Source organism: Podarcis erhardii (genome assembly GCF_964252035.2).
Source record: "Podarcis erhardii genome assembly, chromosome: 8".
In the NCBI taxonomy this organism is placed as follows: domain Eukaryota; kingdom Metazoa; phylum Chordata; class Lepidosauria; order Squamata; family Lacertidae; genus Podarcis; species Podarcis erhardii.
Window position 1 is genome coordinate 48,063,751 of NC_138499.1, and position 17,003 is coordinate 48,080,753.

At 39.6% G+C, this 17,003-nt stretch overlaps 1 protein-coding gene across 1 annotated transcript in view; it reads left to right on the forward strand.

The window, feature by feature from the left end:
- The window catches only part of SMCHD1 (structural maintenance of chromosomes flexible hinge domain containing 1), a 67,542-nt gene that overhangs the window by 48,786 nt on the left and 1,753 nt on the right, over positions 1 to 17,003 (forward strand). Inside the window, exons 35-46 of the mRNA XM_081874956.1 lie at positions 1,967 to 2,054; positions 3,634 to 3,765; positions 4,622 to 4,774; positions 5,605 to 5,731; positions 5,913 to 6,032; positions 7,448 to 7,533; positions 9,420 to 9,539; positions 10,904 to 11,094; positions 12,040 to 12,149; positions 14,237 to 14,307; positions 14,561 to 14,732; positions 16,770 to 16,928. Of these exons, the coding sequence (XP_081731082.1) occupies positions 1,967 to 2,054; positions 3,634 to 3,765; positions 4,622 to 4,774; positions 5,605 to 5,731; positions 5,913 to 6,032; positions 7,448 to 7,533; positions 9,420 to 9,539; positions 10,904 to 11,094; positions 12,040 to 12,149; positions 14,237 to 14,307; positions 14,561 to 14,732; positions 16,770 to 16,928 (1,529 nt within the window). The remainder of the gene's footprint in view (positions 1 to 1,966; positions 2,055 to 3,633; positions 3,766 to 4,621; positions 4,775 to 5,604; positions 5,732 to 5,912; positions 6,033 to 7,447; positions 7,534 to 9,419; positions 9,540 to 10,903; positions 11,095 to 12,039; positions 12,150 to 14,236; positions 14,308 to 14,560; positions 14,733 to 16,769; positions 16,929 to 17,003) is intronic.

Here is a 17,003-nt window from a genome sequence, read left to right on the forward strand (position 1 = left end):
AGTAACATAGCTACTGTGTTATAAATTAAGGTTTTTGTAAATGTCATAGTAAAGATATAGGGGGCAACAGCTACAAGATTTGAAATATAAGCACAAAGCTGGGAATAAATTAGGAACCCCTTCACACCACCAGCGAATAAGCAGTTTTAAACAGAAGCTGGTTTTCCACATGTAAAATGGGGCGGCTCTCCACAGTAGCAGATACCTTACTAAGCTAATGATTATTTGAATTTTTTTACTGCACTGTTTAGTTTTCAAAATAGAATGTTCATCTATCGCAAAGAAAAAAATAAGGGCTAACTATTAAAATATTGCAAAGAGGTTGAAGCCGAATGCAACCAGAATGAGGTTGTGTTGATAAAAAATGTCAAATCCAGAATGTAGGGATTCTTTCAACTTAGCTCTCTGCTGAATGCCTGTGTTAAGCATATCACTAATCCAGAATGTTTGCTTACAAGGTAGAGTTTGATTTAAAGGAGACTAATTAAGTTGTTGGAGAAAACATTGAGGGGGTTGCATGCGTTTAACTAAGATAATTTTTGTTGCGTGGACAGGCGGAGTCCCCAGATCCCAAGTGGTCCCCCCCCCCCGTTATGTGGAATAACGACTCTAGACAACGTGCTATGGGATTAAATTGGCCACAACTTTATTAAATTTCAAATGTGGGTAGACCTTGGCTCAGGCATTGGGCGTTCTCCCTCCCCAGTCCCCAGCCGGGGACCTAGGGAGCTACAGGGTTATCCAGTGTGGGGGGGGGAGGGCTGGCTCTGGAGAACATATGTTCAAGCAGAGATAGCCGCCCCCGTTACGCCACCGCCGCAGGGGAGAGCAATGACGACCTTTCGGCGTACGGTCAAATCCTCCCTTCAGAAACCCCTTTAACGGGGAACCCTGGTATAGCCGCCGCAAAGAGGAAGATGGACTAAAGGATTCCGCCCAAGGCCTGATACTGCCAAAGTTGTGACATTTTGCTACGGGAAAGGCGAAACCTGCCAATGCAGGGAAATTCCTTTCCGGCCTTTTAACAGCGACCTTATCGTAGCAGCGCCCGCATACCTGTGGAGAAAGGTTAACCTGCAAAACCTAAGAAGAAAAGTTAACCTGCAAAAGAAGACATTAACTGAGGGTGGGTAGGGTGGGAGAAGCTCTGGAGCCAAGTGAGGATTACCAGGAAGGATCCACCCTCTATTGTGTGGGCAGGTAATCCCTCCCCCTACCTGGCCTGGTTTCCCTGGCAACGCTTCCCCCAGGTGGGATTGGACAACACACTGGGGTAGGCGGGGACCTCCAGGTATCCCACCTGAGGGAAGGCAAAGCCTATGCTGATGGGGCCACTCCAGATCCAGGGCTGCACGCGTCCACGCAAAGGGCGCCCCCCGTTTTAAGCGGGGAGCGGTCATTGCAGCATATGACAAGGCAACTACATTTATAGTCTGTATTTGTAGTCTTCAAATACAGTGGTACCTCTGGTTGCGAACGGGATCCGTTACGGAGGCCCGTTCGCAACATGAAAAGAACACAGCTTGCAGCGGCACATCTGCGCATGCGCGGGTTGTGATTCGCCGCTTCTGCGCATGCATGTGACGTCATTTTTCATGTCTGCGCATGCGCGAGCGGCAAAACCCAGAAGTAACCCTTTCCAGTGCTTCCGGGTCGCCACGGGACGTAACCTGAAAGAACGTAACATGAAGCAGATGCAACATGAGTTATGACTGTATAGGAATTAATTTATTGCATATTAGTAATTAGAATAAGATATATGAGGGGGAAATATATTACTTAGAAGAAACTTTGGCTTAGATTCAGGTGTCTTTCCTTCAACAAGATCTACTTGCATTGAAAGAATGAAACATTTGGTTTAGCTCATAAAATGTATCCTCATTTAATAGAGAGGTGGGTTTGTGTTAGAAAATATAAATTTTGAAAGTTTTACTTTGTTACTAAAATCCTGATATTTGCAATTTAGGCAAAAAATGGTTCCAGAGAAAGTGGGCACCTACAGCATCCAGTTTGCATTTGCCATTGACAAAATAAACATTCTTAACAGCGAACAGGTTTGCTTTTGAAATAACAGTTATAAAATAAAATGCTGTAATTTGCTGCAGACATTTTTCTTCTTTTATCTTGTAAGATTTGAATGAGTTACAAGCTAATTTATGTTGATGTTTTGAATAACCTGTTCAACCTTTACTACTTTCTTAGAAATAAAAAGGCCTTTCCCTGAAGTATTTCCTTCTCTCGCATGAACCTACCCATCCATTAAAATCATTAAAACGTCATACAACAATAAAATAATAGAATACAGAACAAATGGCCAACACTGAGTCAAGCCAATTCTCTAAAAACAGTTGGTGAAACAAACATTTTTAACAGGTGACAAAATATCAGAAGTCTAGGTACTTGTCTGTTTTCAAAGGAGCAGAGTCTTCCAAAGAGCTAGTGCTATTCATAAGTCTATTCATAAGGAACTCATCTATCCACTTAAAATGATAGTCCCTGAATAACCACTCATATGTAAACAAATTTGACAGAACTTAAAGGGACATATTTTTTTTCCTGCCCATCCCCCAATTTCCTGCTCAAATATATACACACGGAGATCCCTCTTTCTCCATTTGGAGGCACCCAGAAAGAAACAGTCTAAACACTGCTGCCCCCCAGAAATCATGCTGTCGTGCAAGGGACCCCAAGGGTCATCTAGTTCAATGCCCTGCAGCTCAGGAATCCTGTCCACAGCCATCCCTGGTTGGACCCAAACCACCAACCTTCTGGTTAACAGCCAGACACACTGACCCGTAGCACCACCTGAGATGGATGCCGACAACAGAAGAATTGCTCCACTTCCCCATTTTTAAAGCTTGCTCTCTGACACTACTGTTTTCTCTGTTGCTGGATTTACTAGATTGATGCTGCTTTTAATTTGCTTTTGATTTCCATGTTGTACTTTATATTTTGGAGGGTTTAAAAAAATGCACCACCTAGAGAACTATCTATAACGGGCATTCTATAGTGGAATTCTCCCATACATAAGCTCAGTGTCTGTGCTTGACTAGATCAAGCCCAATTTTTTCAATGCATGAGGCAAGTCCTGATTCAGAAGTACCTGGCCTTCCTCTGTATGTTTTTGCTCTACCACTATCATATGGAAGAGTGGTGAAGAGAGTAGTACAGCATTTTAGGAAATACTTGTGACAGCAGCAGCTACTTCTTTTCCACAATTCTTTGTTGTGCATTTCATGTAAAGGTCCACAGGGATGGGCTAATTGGTAGCATTAATACTTTCTCAAATGCATTATATAAAGCTGCAATGAATAAGCACAAATCCAGAAATAGATGTAGTTTGGCCCAACTCATACAAGTTTTGAAGTGTGATTTCCACTTTTGTGTAGTCGGGGCCTTCAGTGATAGCAGTGTAGGAGCTATCCAGTGGCTGTCAGTTGCAGTTGTTAAAACTACAGCATGGGCCCAGCTGTATGGAAGCAAAACACACAAGAAGAATACATATGAATTGGAAACTTAGTATTCTACAATTAAGATTGTTTCTATTCTTGATTTGCCTTAAAAGACATGCTTCCGTACTTGTTGACCGCCTTTAAGACTGTGAACTGAGTATTGTGATGATCTTTTCCTCAGATTGTTTTTGAAGTGGAGCCTAATGAACCAACACAGCTGATGCCAAGAATTTTGCCAAATACTCCTACCGTTTCTAACGCTCAGAGTGTTGGCAGTCGGACCCTTGTCAAAGACTTGACTCTCGTTATTATGGTAATTAAGTAGGATTGTATGTAATAAAATGACTTAAAATGGAATGGATTTCACTTTTTAAGAAAGGTATATTGAAGCTGGATAAAATAGACATTGGTTCTCTTGTTTCCTGCTTTACAATCAATATTTTGAAAAGAGTGGATTTTAAGTTCCATCTGATTGTTTGGCCATATAGCTATAGAGAGAGGCTTAAAGGGCCTCAGTTGGTCCCTGGGCCTGAGGGCCACCCCACATGTAAACAGTTAACTTGTATTTTATTTATCATTTCCATTAAGGTTGGCAGCCCGTTACTTGTATTTTGTTTTAGGAAAAACCTTAAATTTTGTCCTGGGTTATTCCAGCAATTGCTCTTTATAAGATTCTGTCTAATTAAATTGTAAGGTGGAAGTTTAGCCTTCTGGGCTTTAGTCTTTGTGATTAGGTGTGCTGAGACTGAAAAACCTGGAATTTATTCCACTTGAATAATTTTTTTTGTTCTATTGAAAAGATCTTGGGTGGTTTTCAACTAAGTTTTACCTGGAGTAGATCCATTAAAATTAATGAACATGACTTAGTTAGGTTTATTAATTTACCTTGTGGGATCCCGGGGCCAATGGTGTGGGCTGTTCCTCAGCACATGATCGCAGGCAGGAGTGATTTGATTGATTTCAGTGGGTCTACTTTGAGTAAAACTAAGTTGAAATGCCCAACTGCAGTTTGAGCTCAGGACAGTGCAGTTGGCAGGAAACGGGACTGTAAACTTCCGAAGCGTTCTGGAAACAAAAAGGGCACACAAACAAAATATGTGCACATACTCCAACCTCAAAATACATGTTATGGGCAGGTTACACAACTCTAATATCTTCTTAATTTTAAGGATGAATATAAAAACTGCACTGGCAATGACTTGGATGGGAAAATCGTAGCTAAAATTCGAAGTTCAACTGATAAAGTTAAGAACATCCCCCTGTTTCAGGGTAAAACAGATACAGTTGAGTTTCCATTTCACAGAGGAATTGTTGAAATTGAGGTGAGTCTTCTAAACATAATTGTAATGTAGGTTTAGAGGTAATATTCCTAAAACCGAAAGCAGCCATGTATTCTCTTGCACATGTGTCACTTTTCCTTACATTTTTCATTTAGTTTTTCCTGTGTTTTAAGAAACTTTAGATACTAATGGGCATGATCCAGAGAAAATAAGTAAATTTATAGCACAGTCCTATATCTATATGTACCAAAATTCTTACAGAGTTCAACAGTGCTTACTTCCAGGAAAAGGTTATAGGATGGCAGGTTTAAGTCCTGTTTATTACATTCGAAGAATTAAACCTATAAAGCTTATTGAAATCAATGGTTTCTTTCAATCATGTTCAGTATTTACAAACTGGCACCCATTATATTTTAGTGCTTATTGATGAGAAGTGATTCTTTTTTTTTCTTATGACAAGCTCTGATCCCTTGGGATCTACTGTCTGCTTCCATGGTAATAGCAGTAACTTTAACTCCACATTGGGAGTTGAATGTTTTGTTTTACTACATATTATTCATTTTGGTTCTCTCCATGCTGCCTTTTGTACTATTTTAAAGTATAGAATAATGAATAAAAGCTTACCAAGATAGCATACAAGGTATAGATATATTTCTAAATTGAAGCTTCATTTTATGTCTTACGTTACAAAGTAAGCTAGATCAATGGTACATATAACCTTTTAACCTTGAAAAAATACTTTTTGCTAAAAATGTTCTGTTAGTATATGTCAGAATTAATATGGAATGAAAGTGTAGCTAATTTTTACACAAATGTTTTTATATACAGCAATCTGAAATCAATGGTAAAAATATATGTCTGTTTTTCTTCAGGATCTTGTGCTGGCAGAAAATAGTCCAGGGAGAGATAGTACTGAATATATTCTTGTATTTGAGCCAGATATACCTATTTTGAATCGACGTTTGGAACCTTATTGTCTCCCTTTTATGTTTTATGATGGTGAGTTTCAAATGTTTCTATTTTTTACTTTCTAAAATGTAATGTGTATTTTCTATAAATCTTTAAATCTTTTTTTCTTGCATTCTTTCAATTATCAATGCAACATTTCATTTTGTACTTGGTCTTTTCCCAAAATACCCACAAAGTAGAATGGATTAAATTGCAAAAAATTTTTGTTTAGGTTATAAGAAACAACAGCAGATGGCCACTCTTTCAAAAGAGAGAGACGAGCTTTCTAAGTCAATAACTGCATATAGAGATACATTTGACACCAGAAATCAGCTTCTAACTGAACTGAAGCGTAAGTAACATACAAATACTGTTTTCATTTGAATGTATTTTTCATTGTTACAGACCAAGAGTTGCTAGCCTTCAGCACTTCAGTTGTTGCTGAATTACAACTCCTGTCAGTCCCTGCTAGCTTTACCAATGGTGAGGGATGATAAGAATTATAGTTTAGCAGCATCTGCAGGGCCACAGATTAGTAATGTTGTCATGTATTTTTATATGTGCAACTCCTTTTCAATAGTGCTTAAGTATAGTTTTGGATTGTGCAAATTAGAATAGGTCCAGATATCAAGACTTTTTGAATACATCTCTTGTTTTCTCATCAGTCATCTAATGTCGTAATGACATCAGGTGGTTGACATTGTCACAGGTGAGGGGAGATTGTCAGGCGTGTTGTGATGCAAGCTCTGCACTTGGTGTTTAGGAAACAATGAGCACAGGATTTGGTCTGAGCTATGATGTACTATTTCACGATATACAGCCACTCCCTGTGAGTAATTTCTTCATCCAGTAGTATACACAGCTATTTGGTGTGAATTGAGCTGTACACATAGATCTCATTCCCACATTACCTTTAATCACAGTTGAAATAAACTATGCTTTAATGTGAATGAGCAGAATGCTGGTGCACAACGCTACTGAGATCACAGATGCTTTGCACCTGCCCTGCTCCTGTTGCAGCCATGCTACCAGAAACAAGCCACAGTCTGGTCTGCTTGTTGTCAAAATCTAGACTCATGGCCTGTTTGTCTTCTTGACTTCCTCTTGTGATTTGTTTGGAGAGATAGGAACTATGAGTCCCGGTTCAGATGACAAGATGAACCAGACTATGGCCTATTTCCTGGTAACACAGTAGGAACAACGCAGGAGCAAACCGTCTCTGATTTCAGCATCCTGCACCAACCAGCATGCTGCTACTTCACATTAAACCAAGAGTGACTTTAGTATGTGGTACGTGGACCAGACCATAGTGTGCTGAGAGCTGATTTTGTGACTGCAGACGATGATAAAAGAACACAGCTGCAATCATGGAGATCATTCTGATTGCTCGCTGTATGTATTGCTGATCTTTCTTTCTGTGGCCACGTATTCTTGTGTAGACATTCAGAAGAGTGATTTGACCCCAGAATCATTTGATAATTCTTAGCTGAGTGCGTAAACTATCACCGCTGAAAGTATTAAGCTTGAGATGGTATCAGACATTTGTCTGTGCTTGCTCTGATTTATTATTATTATTATTATTATTATTATTATTATTATTATTATTATTATTTTGCACATGTGAATCAACAGTTGATGTTAATTCGGTGGATGATGAGACCAATGGCGTGGGTGGTTCCTCACCACATGACAGCGTTAAGCATGCTGTGTGAACTTAACCTCAGACCAGCCTTAACTAATATTTACTACTTCAACACATTGTTTCAGGTCAAGTTCAGGAGGCTGAAACAAGAGAGGCCCAACTGAAGGATAAACTGAAAAGACTTCGGATTGATATACCTCAGACTAACGCTGTATGTCCTTTTTCATTTTCTTTCATTTTTATCCATCAAGTTATCTAACAAAATCCTAGTGAGGACAAGTAGAGTATGACTTCAGGAAAGGCTTACACAAAAGTATCTATAGCATACAGTTCTTAGCCTCATGCCTAGATAGATGACCCGACAAATTTCTCGCAAGGTTTAGATAGAAGCAAGACGTACAGTTTCATTAATACTTTTGTTTCCACTTAAGGTTTCTTTTTCTCAAGATTGTCACAGCCATTGTTAAAACTTTTCCCAGCCCCCATTTTCAGTCTTCTCCTGTTCTTATCAAGTGTATAAAGGGGCAACATGGTCTCTCACTCACTGACGCCCATTTTATTACAATCTGCCAATCGTATGGAACTATCTTGAAATTGTATCTTCATGGTGACTACTTGGTATGGCTCTCTGTTTTTATCTAGTGACTCACCTTTGGGATTGGGGTATCAGTTCATGTCACCACCGGTGCTATTTTTCTAGAAAAAGAAGTGCCAGAACTCACCATGAACGCCTCCCTTGTTCTATTGTAATGGCAATGGAACCCACCTGAGAGGTGCTGGAACTGAGTCCCGACAAATTCCGGCTGGGGAAAAAACCCTGGTCACTACAAATTATAAGACTGTTTTGTGAGAACATGGAGACACAGTGCATATCAGGAACTGAGCCATGCTGTATCTCACCACATGAAGAAACTACAACCCAGGTGCAATTTCAGGTGACCTCACATGAAGTGATCCTGAATTTGAGAGAGAGCACACACTCATTGTTCAGGAAAAGTAGAATGTAAATTGCCTGTCTTAGGAGCCCATTAGTTAGCAGTCTGCCAGCTGATAGCCAGGTAACTTTCAGATTCTGCTATTTGGTTCAAATGAGCAGTATTTTGAAGCAAAGCTTCTAATCTGCATCTACAGTGTATTCTTGTGCATATCTACTCAGAAGTCAGTTCCATTGACTACAGGTAGGTAGCCGTGTTGGTCTGCTGTAGTCGAAACAAAATAAAAAAAATCCTTCCAGTAGCACCTTAGAGACCAACTAAATTTGTTATTGGTATGAGCTTTCATGTGCATGCACTCTTCTTCAGATACCATTGACTACAGTTTGGCCTACTCCCCTGTAAGTGTGCATAAAGTTTCAATGTCAAACTATTTTCAGTTGGATACAGCTTTTTACATCAAGCACAGAAAAATCCTAACTTCATTTTGAGATGTTTAAGAGTGATAAATTCACTTTCTTACTTAAAATTCTAATCAGAAAACGAATAGGTTATATCCAGTTGGTGCACCTTCACTGATCCAGGTGAATCTTCTGTCATTGGAACATTGATCAAGGGGACTTTAGGGAGGAGGGGAAATTGCTGAAGATCACATTTATGTCTGTCCTTTGACAGAAGGCGCTGCTTAAATCAAAGAGCTATATGTAAGTGGAGGGATACCAGCTGGATACAATGCAAAGTACTGTATTTACCTTACTTGAATGTAATGTGCCATCAAATCTAATTTGGACCTTGATTTTCAAAACCTTGAAACCAAAAAAGTATTTGCTGGTGAATGTAAATGCACCATCAAATCCAATGTGCACCCTAATTTTCACGGTGTAATTTGGCCAAAAAAGGTGCGCATTACATTCAAGTAAATATGGTATTTAATAATGTTTCATATGCAAATAATCTACTCTGGTCATGTTTGGATATAAAACTAAACCATGAAGAATAGTTTGTTTAACCATACTTGTCACACAACTCGAGCTCTTTTGCTTTACGACTCCCTTAGTTCATACAGACTGTAGCCGCTAGCTCAACATTACATCAAAATCAGTTCTTGTGATTTATTTTACTTGATGGTGCATACCTTCAGTAAATAATTTATCTTAATTTTCAGCAGCACTTTGTTCATTCTCTACTAAAAGAGAAAATCTCTGAGCGGGAAGGAATAATGAAACAACCTAGAAGAACATGCACATGTTCCGATTATCCCAAAGACAAAGATGTTTTGGGCAAGGTGAGTTTTGTCTTAATTCTTTATAAGATAATCTATTTTTTTTATAAAAAAAAACTAGTCCTCTAGGATACCATACAGTGTTCTCTCTTTTCATTACATATGAAATGGTGGTATGAAGATAAGATAGTGGGTAAGAAAAATTAAAAATAAGAAAAATATTTGTTCTTAGGATGTTCTGTAATACTTTCCCCACATTTTCCCCTATCATTATCTTTATTATGTATACTAGAAGTATGCAATATAACATAATAGTGTGAGCTACATGTTTTTCTCTTTTTACAATGGACCCAGCACTGAATAATTTTTATCTATATCTATATATAGTTTCTCTATTTCAGATAGGACTAGGTCTTTTACATAGCCAAGTAATCCAATGGTTGAATATACTGGTAGTTTGTATCCCATTATTTCTTTAGTTTTGTTTAGTATATGTAATGGTTATATGGGGTTGCTTGTGCGTAAGTTACCGCCACTGCTGGCTAGGTTGCCTGGTTAAACCTGTCTTGGCTGACAGCCCTTCACTCCATGGCCGTTCAGTCGCTTGCAGAATCCGTCAGTGGGCGTTTTTTGAATCTCTTCCAGCAAAGAAGTTGTTTGACACCCAGTCTCCTCCTACTCTCCCTGCGCGGAAATCTTCTGCGCAGGGAGGGAGTGGGCAGAGGAGTGCCCGTGCTCTCCCCACTAGTTTCGGGCGAAGAGTCTTGGAGACCCCTCTCCGAATCCCCCATCTGCCCCCCTTCTCTACTAATTTCCTTCCCCAGCCGATGCACTTCCTCTCTCCCTGCTGGGCCCCTCTCCAGCATCGCTCATGAGCCTTGCCTCCACCTCTGACTCCAATGTCAGTTCCCTGACAGTATACTTGTCAAAAAGGATCATTTTAGGGCAAGACCAAAAAATACGACCTATGTCATATTTTTGTAATTTTTTTTTTTTAATTTTACAATATTGCCAGCAGTAGAGAACTGTAATTGGGGCCTGTCTGTTATAGCAGATGAGATTGGAAAAGGTGAATAAAACTTCCATAAGGGCACTTGTTAATATTACCCCAGGAAGCCAGTAACACTGCAAAGGAACCATCTCGTTTCTTCCTTAACTTCTCCTGTCATGTCACACTGATGGATAGTGCTTTCATAACTGTGTCTTTGTGCACAGCTACTTCCATGTCCAGCTTCTTGTCTCACCTTTCCTGGCTACAACAAAATTATTCAAAAAGCGGTATCTGTGATTTCCTGTAGGCTTGAAGCCTAGCAAAAATAGCAATGTCTTGACTTTCTAACTAGACTGAGGGCACAGGGAATCTATATTTTTCCTCCCATCAGGGGAAAAAACCTCATCCTTTCAAATTCATTATTTTATTTTGTCAGATTTCACACTTAGCACAAATTGAAGATAATGAAGCAGCAAAGGTTATTTCTTGGCATTTGGCAAGTGACATGGACTGTGTAGTCACTTTGACTACTGCTGCAGCTCGCCGTATCTTTGATGAAACCAAAGGTCAGCAGCAGGTGTTGCCTCTTGATTCTATTTATAGGAGGAGTCTTCCAGACTGGAACAGGTAAGGTTTCTGTATTCTTTCCTAATCTAAATAATGCTTGGTATTCAAATTTTCAGAGTTCTTAATCTTTTCAGATTTTTTAAGCAATAGATGTATGGTTGGGAAATCAAATTCTGTGCCTGCTTTATAGATTGACGGCCCATTCATTTTGTGTCTGTTGCATCCATAAAACCCTGATGATGACTTGTTTGTTTTGTCCATTTGTTTGTCATGTTAAATCTTTTTCTTCCCCTTCTTATGGTTCTGGTTCATACGATTTCCATTGCACAGTCGAACCTTTGAACAGCTTAGTTCTCAAATGTTTTGGCTCCTGATCGCCGCAAACCCAGAAGTGAGTGTTCTGGTTTGCAAACTATTTTTGGAAGCTGAACGTCCAACAGGGCTTCCGTAGCTTCCTGCAGCCAATCAGAAGCCATGCTTTGGTTTCTGAACATTTTGGAAGTCAAACAGACTTCTGGAATGGATTCCGTTTGACTTCCAAGGTACGACTGTAATCCTAATTGCTTATGGAAATACCAACATCCACCAGCATAATGTCTAAACAGCAAGTCTGAAATCCTAACCCCACATACCTGGAAGTAAGTCCCACTGAATTCAGTGTGATTTGCTTCTGAGGAGATGTGGTTAGGATTGTGCTGTAAATATTGCTTAACTTTTATTTGGTGAAGGGTTGCATTTAGTGGTTGCCTAAGCAGAAGGCAACTCATGCAACGAATCTTTCTCCTCTTCCTATGCAGCTCACTGCTGAAGCAAGATCCCTTTGCTCAGTTCTGGGCACTTCCCCTGTATGGCACAGCCCCCACTGTTCAGCCCATCCACACCAAAGGTTTGAGGGTTGCTGGAGGAGGAAGGGATGAGAAAGATTGATTGCATGGACTGCCTTTCACTCATGCTGCCAATATCAATGCCAAAAGAAAATAACTTATTTGACTTATTTCTAACCAGGCCTTTACCTCACTTACAAAATGGAAGAAATACTTTCAAGGCTATAGGAAATCCTGTGTTTGCCAGGAACTTGCTAACATTTCCGGAGCACACAGAGAATTGCCAGACAGGTAAACATAATGGGAACAGCAAAACTTAGAATTATAGTGTGCTCTGATAAGTTTAGCGGCAGCAATTTTGAGAGGTATGAAGTCTTGTCTCTCTCATATACACACACACAAACACAATATTATATATATATTTACACACACTATAATCTTCTCAAGTTTCCTCTCTGAAAAAGTGTTCATTCAAATTCATGAGAGCTGGACTAGAATGAGTAATTAGAAGGTATCATTAACAGAATGATCAACCATAAACTGAATGATCCCTAATGATGATTTTATTTTAAGCAGGGTTTAAAGACACATTCTAGCCTTTGCACCTTGCTTTTTATTAAAGAATTGGAGAGTAATGGACTTCCACAAATTCTTCCCAGTAGTGAACTCCCCCCGCCCCCAACTAAAAAATACTGGGGCATGATTAGAAATTTTTAAAAACTTTATGTTGTTTAATAGGGTTTTAGAGGAGTACTCAACCAAGCGCTTCCACTTTCACAAGGTATTTGGGTTACGGCCCCTAAATCAATTCTGGGGGTTTCTCCAATGTTCTGGGACAGATTTGGGAAGGGTAAACAAGACACCAAGAGACAGAAGTTCTGTTGCGCAAGTAGAAATCCTTGGGCAAGCAACAGCACTTCATCGGATATTGGCCGTAAGCTACAATTTTATCCACACTTACCTGGGAGTAAGCCCCCTTGAACTCAGTGAGACTTAGTTCTGGGTAGACAGGTACAAATTGCACATTAAGAAGCTACCAAAAGAAATAAATACCGTATTTTTCGCCCTATAGGGCGCACTGGCCCATAGGACGCCCCTCATTTTGGGGGGGGAAATGAATAAAATAAATTCATTTTCCACCCCCAGCCTGGGGCGGGGGAAGCCCGAGCTTTCCCCGACCCCAGCCCCAGAACAGGCTGCTATCTGCAAGCCTTGTGAGCCCGGTGGCAACTCCCGCCGGGCGCGCAAGGCTTGCGGACACCTGCACCAAGCACAGGGCGCCCTCCGGAGGGCGCCCCGTGCTCCGCGCTGCAGGCTGCCGCCCGCAAGCCTTGCGAGCCCGCAGGAACTCCCACTTGGTGTGCAAGGCTTGCGGATAGCTTTCTGAAGCCTGGAGAGCGAGAGGGGTCGGTGCGCACCGACGCCTCTCACTCTCCAGGCTTCAGCGAAAGCCTGCATTCACCCCATAGGACGCACACACATTTCCCCTTCATTTTTGGAGGGGAAAAAGTGCGTCCTATAGGGTGAAAAATACGGTAATCAATTCTTTAATAAAAACATTTGCTCTCCAAATGTTAGTTGACAGATTCATACTTCCTAGCCACATGACTATCAGAGGTAACATTTCAACATAATTCCAGCTGAGATTTTATAGCTGGAATTTAGTAGCAAGACTGAATAAAAAATCCTGCCCTCCTGCAAGAGCACCACATTCACTTGATTCCAGCTTCCAAAACTACCGCCATCATGAATATCCCTCCTTTCTTTGAATTTCTTCTTTAAGAAATTTGGAGAGCAAGACAATTAAAAATTCATCCCCTCTTACAAGAGTAATTTCCCCAAATATCTGGCCACATTATTTAACTGACACTAAAGTATTAGACAAAATTAAATGGTCCTTTCTGTATCAAACTGAAGATTTTCAATGTAAATTCCATTTTTAAGACATGGATCAAACCTTTTTCATCCACATCAATTGATACTATCATTGTTATATTCAGTTTTGAAACCATGTACATGGTATGTTATGCTTGTTACTTTTGACTTGTATTATTCTAGTTGTTGGGAGTCAGAAGTGGGGAGAGTGCTATTGTGCTCATGCTCCTTGCAGGCTTTCCATTGGCATCTGGTTGGCCACTGTGAGAACAGGGTGCTGGACTAGATGGGCCTTTGGTCTGATCCAGAAGGGCTCTTATAGTAGCAGTAGTCCTCCATCTAGTGTAGCATTTCAGAGTTCCACTGAACTATGTCAAAATATCAGCGCTGTGTTCTTTATTTATATTCAGTCTTATAATGGGTAGATGATAAAGGAAACAGTAGTTTGTATAGAGGTTGGAATTCTAAACATTAAAGTCTCATTATTTCATTTACCTTTCTAGTGTTTGGGATGCTTTTAGGAGATGCCATTATTATTGACAATTTGGATGCTGCCAATCATTACAGAAAAGAGGTGCGTATTGCCACTTTAAATGTTTCCGTTTTGTACATACATGAAAAAGGCAGAGGCAGAATAGAATTCAGCCGTGCTTCTATGATACTTGCAACATATACAAGTCTCAAACACCTCAGGGCTTGCCCTGTTTTCTGAAGTTCCTTATGTTGTTTTGGGGTTCACTTCAGTGTGTCAGTGTTGTTAAAATTACATGTTGCATGTCACAGACTTGCCACATATTTATTAATGAATATTAAACCTATCTGTACAGCTTGTTAAAAACACACATTGCCCAGCATTATTGACAAGAGACGGAGAGAGAATTCGTAGCAATGGAAAGTTTGGAGGTCTTCAGAATAAAGCCCCTCCCATGGATAAGCTTCGAGGAATGGTTTTTGGAGCACCTCTGCCGCAACGATGCAAAATTCTCTCTGAACAGATAGGTGTGTTCAAAGCATAATATATTAAATAATTATTTGTACAGCTTTTCGTAAAATTTTACTGTGCTTAGAAATTCAGTCTGACTCTTAACTAAATATACTTGGCATTTCATACTGCTGCTGAAACAATTGCAATTACTAAATGAGAATCTAGTGACATTAGATTCTGTTAGCTTTCTTGCATGTGTTTGAGTTTGCACCACAGCCCTTTGGTACAGGCAAATCATCACAGATTAATGAAAAATGTATTCACATAATTGGTAAATAAAACTTTGTAAGCAATTATTTTGAAATGAATCATGAAATATTGTCTTCCATTTTCAATCGCTATTGTATTTTAATATTCTGTTGGAAGCCACCCATAGTGGCTGGGGAAACCCAGCCAGATGGGCGGTGTATAAATTATTATCATTATTATTATTATTATTATTATTATTATTATTATTATTATTTCCATCAATAACCATAGTTAGAGATAATGTGACACTTACAGCTCAGTTTTCAAATCTAGGACTTGGTGGCATTGTGTTGATGGCCTAGTGCAAGACTCCAGGTTAGGATATCGTTCAGATTCTGTACCAGTGCAACAAGATGTGATGCCCATTGCCAAGTGCAATGATGTGGGATTGAAAAATTTCCACTACTATAATTCTGTGCAAAATTCCCCTTTTTAAACTCCATAGTAAGTGTTCCTAAGACTGTATCTTAGATTCACTTTGTTAATCCCCACCTCAGTCAATTATTTTCCTACTGGAAACACATTAATGTATTTTATACAGCACATAAAATCAGTTTTGTTCAGTTAATTTAAGACAGATAAACTTGTTAAATCTGAAATCCATCAGTGTTTGAGACACTGGGGGGGGGGGCGGGAATAATGAAAACCCGTATCACTGCTTCTGTGACATTATAGTTCTCTGGCAGCATATTGTCCTAAGTGCCTTTGAAGTTGGGTGGGCCTCTTGATTGTAATAAACTTTTAAACAATATAGAGTTTGTGTGTTGGAACAGAGCTATTTAATCTCCAAAACTGTGTTTTTAAGGCCATATCATAAATTACCGTTTTCTTATACATATACCATTTGTGTGTAGTTTAAATGCAGAATAAATAAAATGTGAATGTTGATGGGTACATTTGTTACAAGTGTTCCTAAATCAGTGGTGGGAAAACTGACCAGCAGGCCTAATTTGGCTTGCCAGGCCTTGGAGACTGTCCCACCTAGTGGTTCGGGCAAATCGCGCACACCTTTCCTGCATCTGATTTCATATAGTAACATCAGATGCAGGAAACTTCAAGTTGTGGCTAAAATTAGGGTGAATCAGGAGTGCATTGTTGATTCTTCCTTTGCAATTGAATTCAAGCCAGGTGATGAGATCCTAAAGTCATGCCTGCAAAGGAAAAATATCCCTTTGCCTTGCACAGCAACAGAAAGAGGTGCCAAATTTAAAAAAGTGCTGGCTTTTTAGTTCAAAAGAATTGACTGTGTTCTTAGAGTGCATTTCCAATTCTTCCTTTGAATTGCTTGCTAGAGTTTAAGCCTGGAATGCAAAGAATCCTTTGCAGGGGCTTGCTGCAAGGATCTACAGAGTGCATCCATTTCTGCCCAAAAAGAAGGACTTGCTATTTTCTGCAAGGGTCTTCCTTTGCACCTGACTTCATATATGACATCTCACCCACCTGTTAAAATGCCTGTGAGGTGGTGGAGCTCAGAATCTAGCCCACCAGCTAGATCCTGCTCCCTCACCCTGTCTAAACACATGCCGTTTTCTCTAGACTACAATGATATATATTTATGAAATTCATTATGTTTGAAGAATATTTTAGTAACCTTTTTTTTAAAAAAAAAAGTTACGCACACAATTTCATTATTATCCTGTCCATACTTATCTAGAAGTTAGCCACAGTGAGTGCGGCTTAATTTGTGAGTAGATATGTGTGGTACTGCACTGTTAACAGCTTTACTGTCTGTTATTTATTGCTACTGTTCTTAAAACTTTTGGCCTTGTGCCTTACTATCCTATTATTCTTTTACATGTTAGATCTCCTTCAGCAGTACCAGAAAGCAGTTGCATGGCTTACTAATAAGAAGACAGACCTTGATTTCCAGGAGCAATTATATAATAGTCCAGAAATGAAAAAAAAGAAAGAAGAGCTTGCAGACCAGGAAAAAAGACTCAAGTCAATAGAGCAGGAATTGGGTATGTTACTCACACGTTCACTTTCACATGATGGAGTCGAAAAGTTAACCATTCTAATTATATCAGAAACTTCTG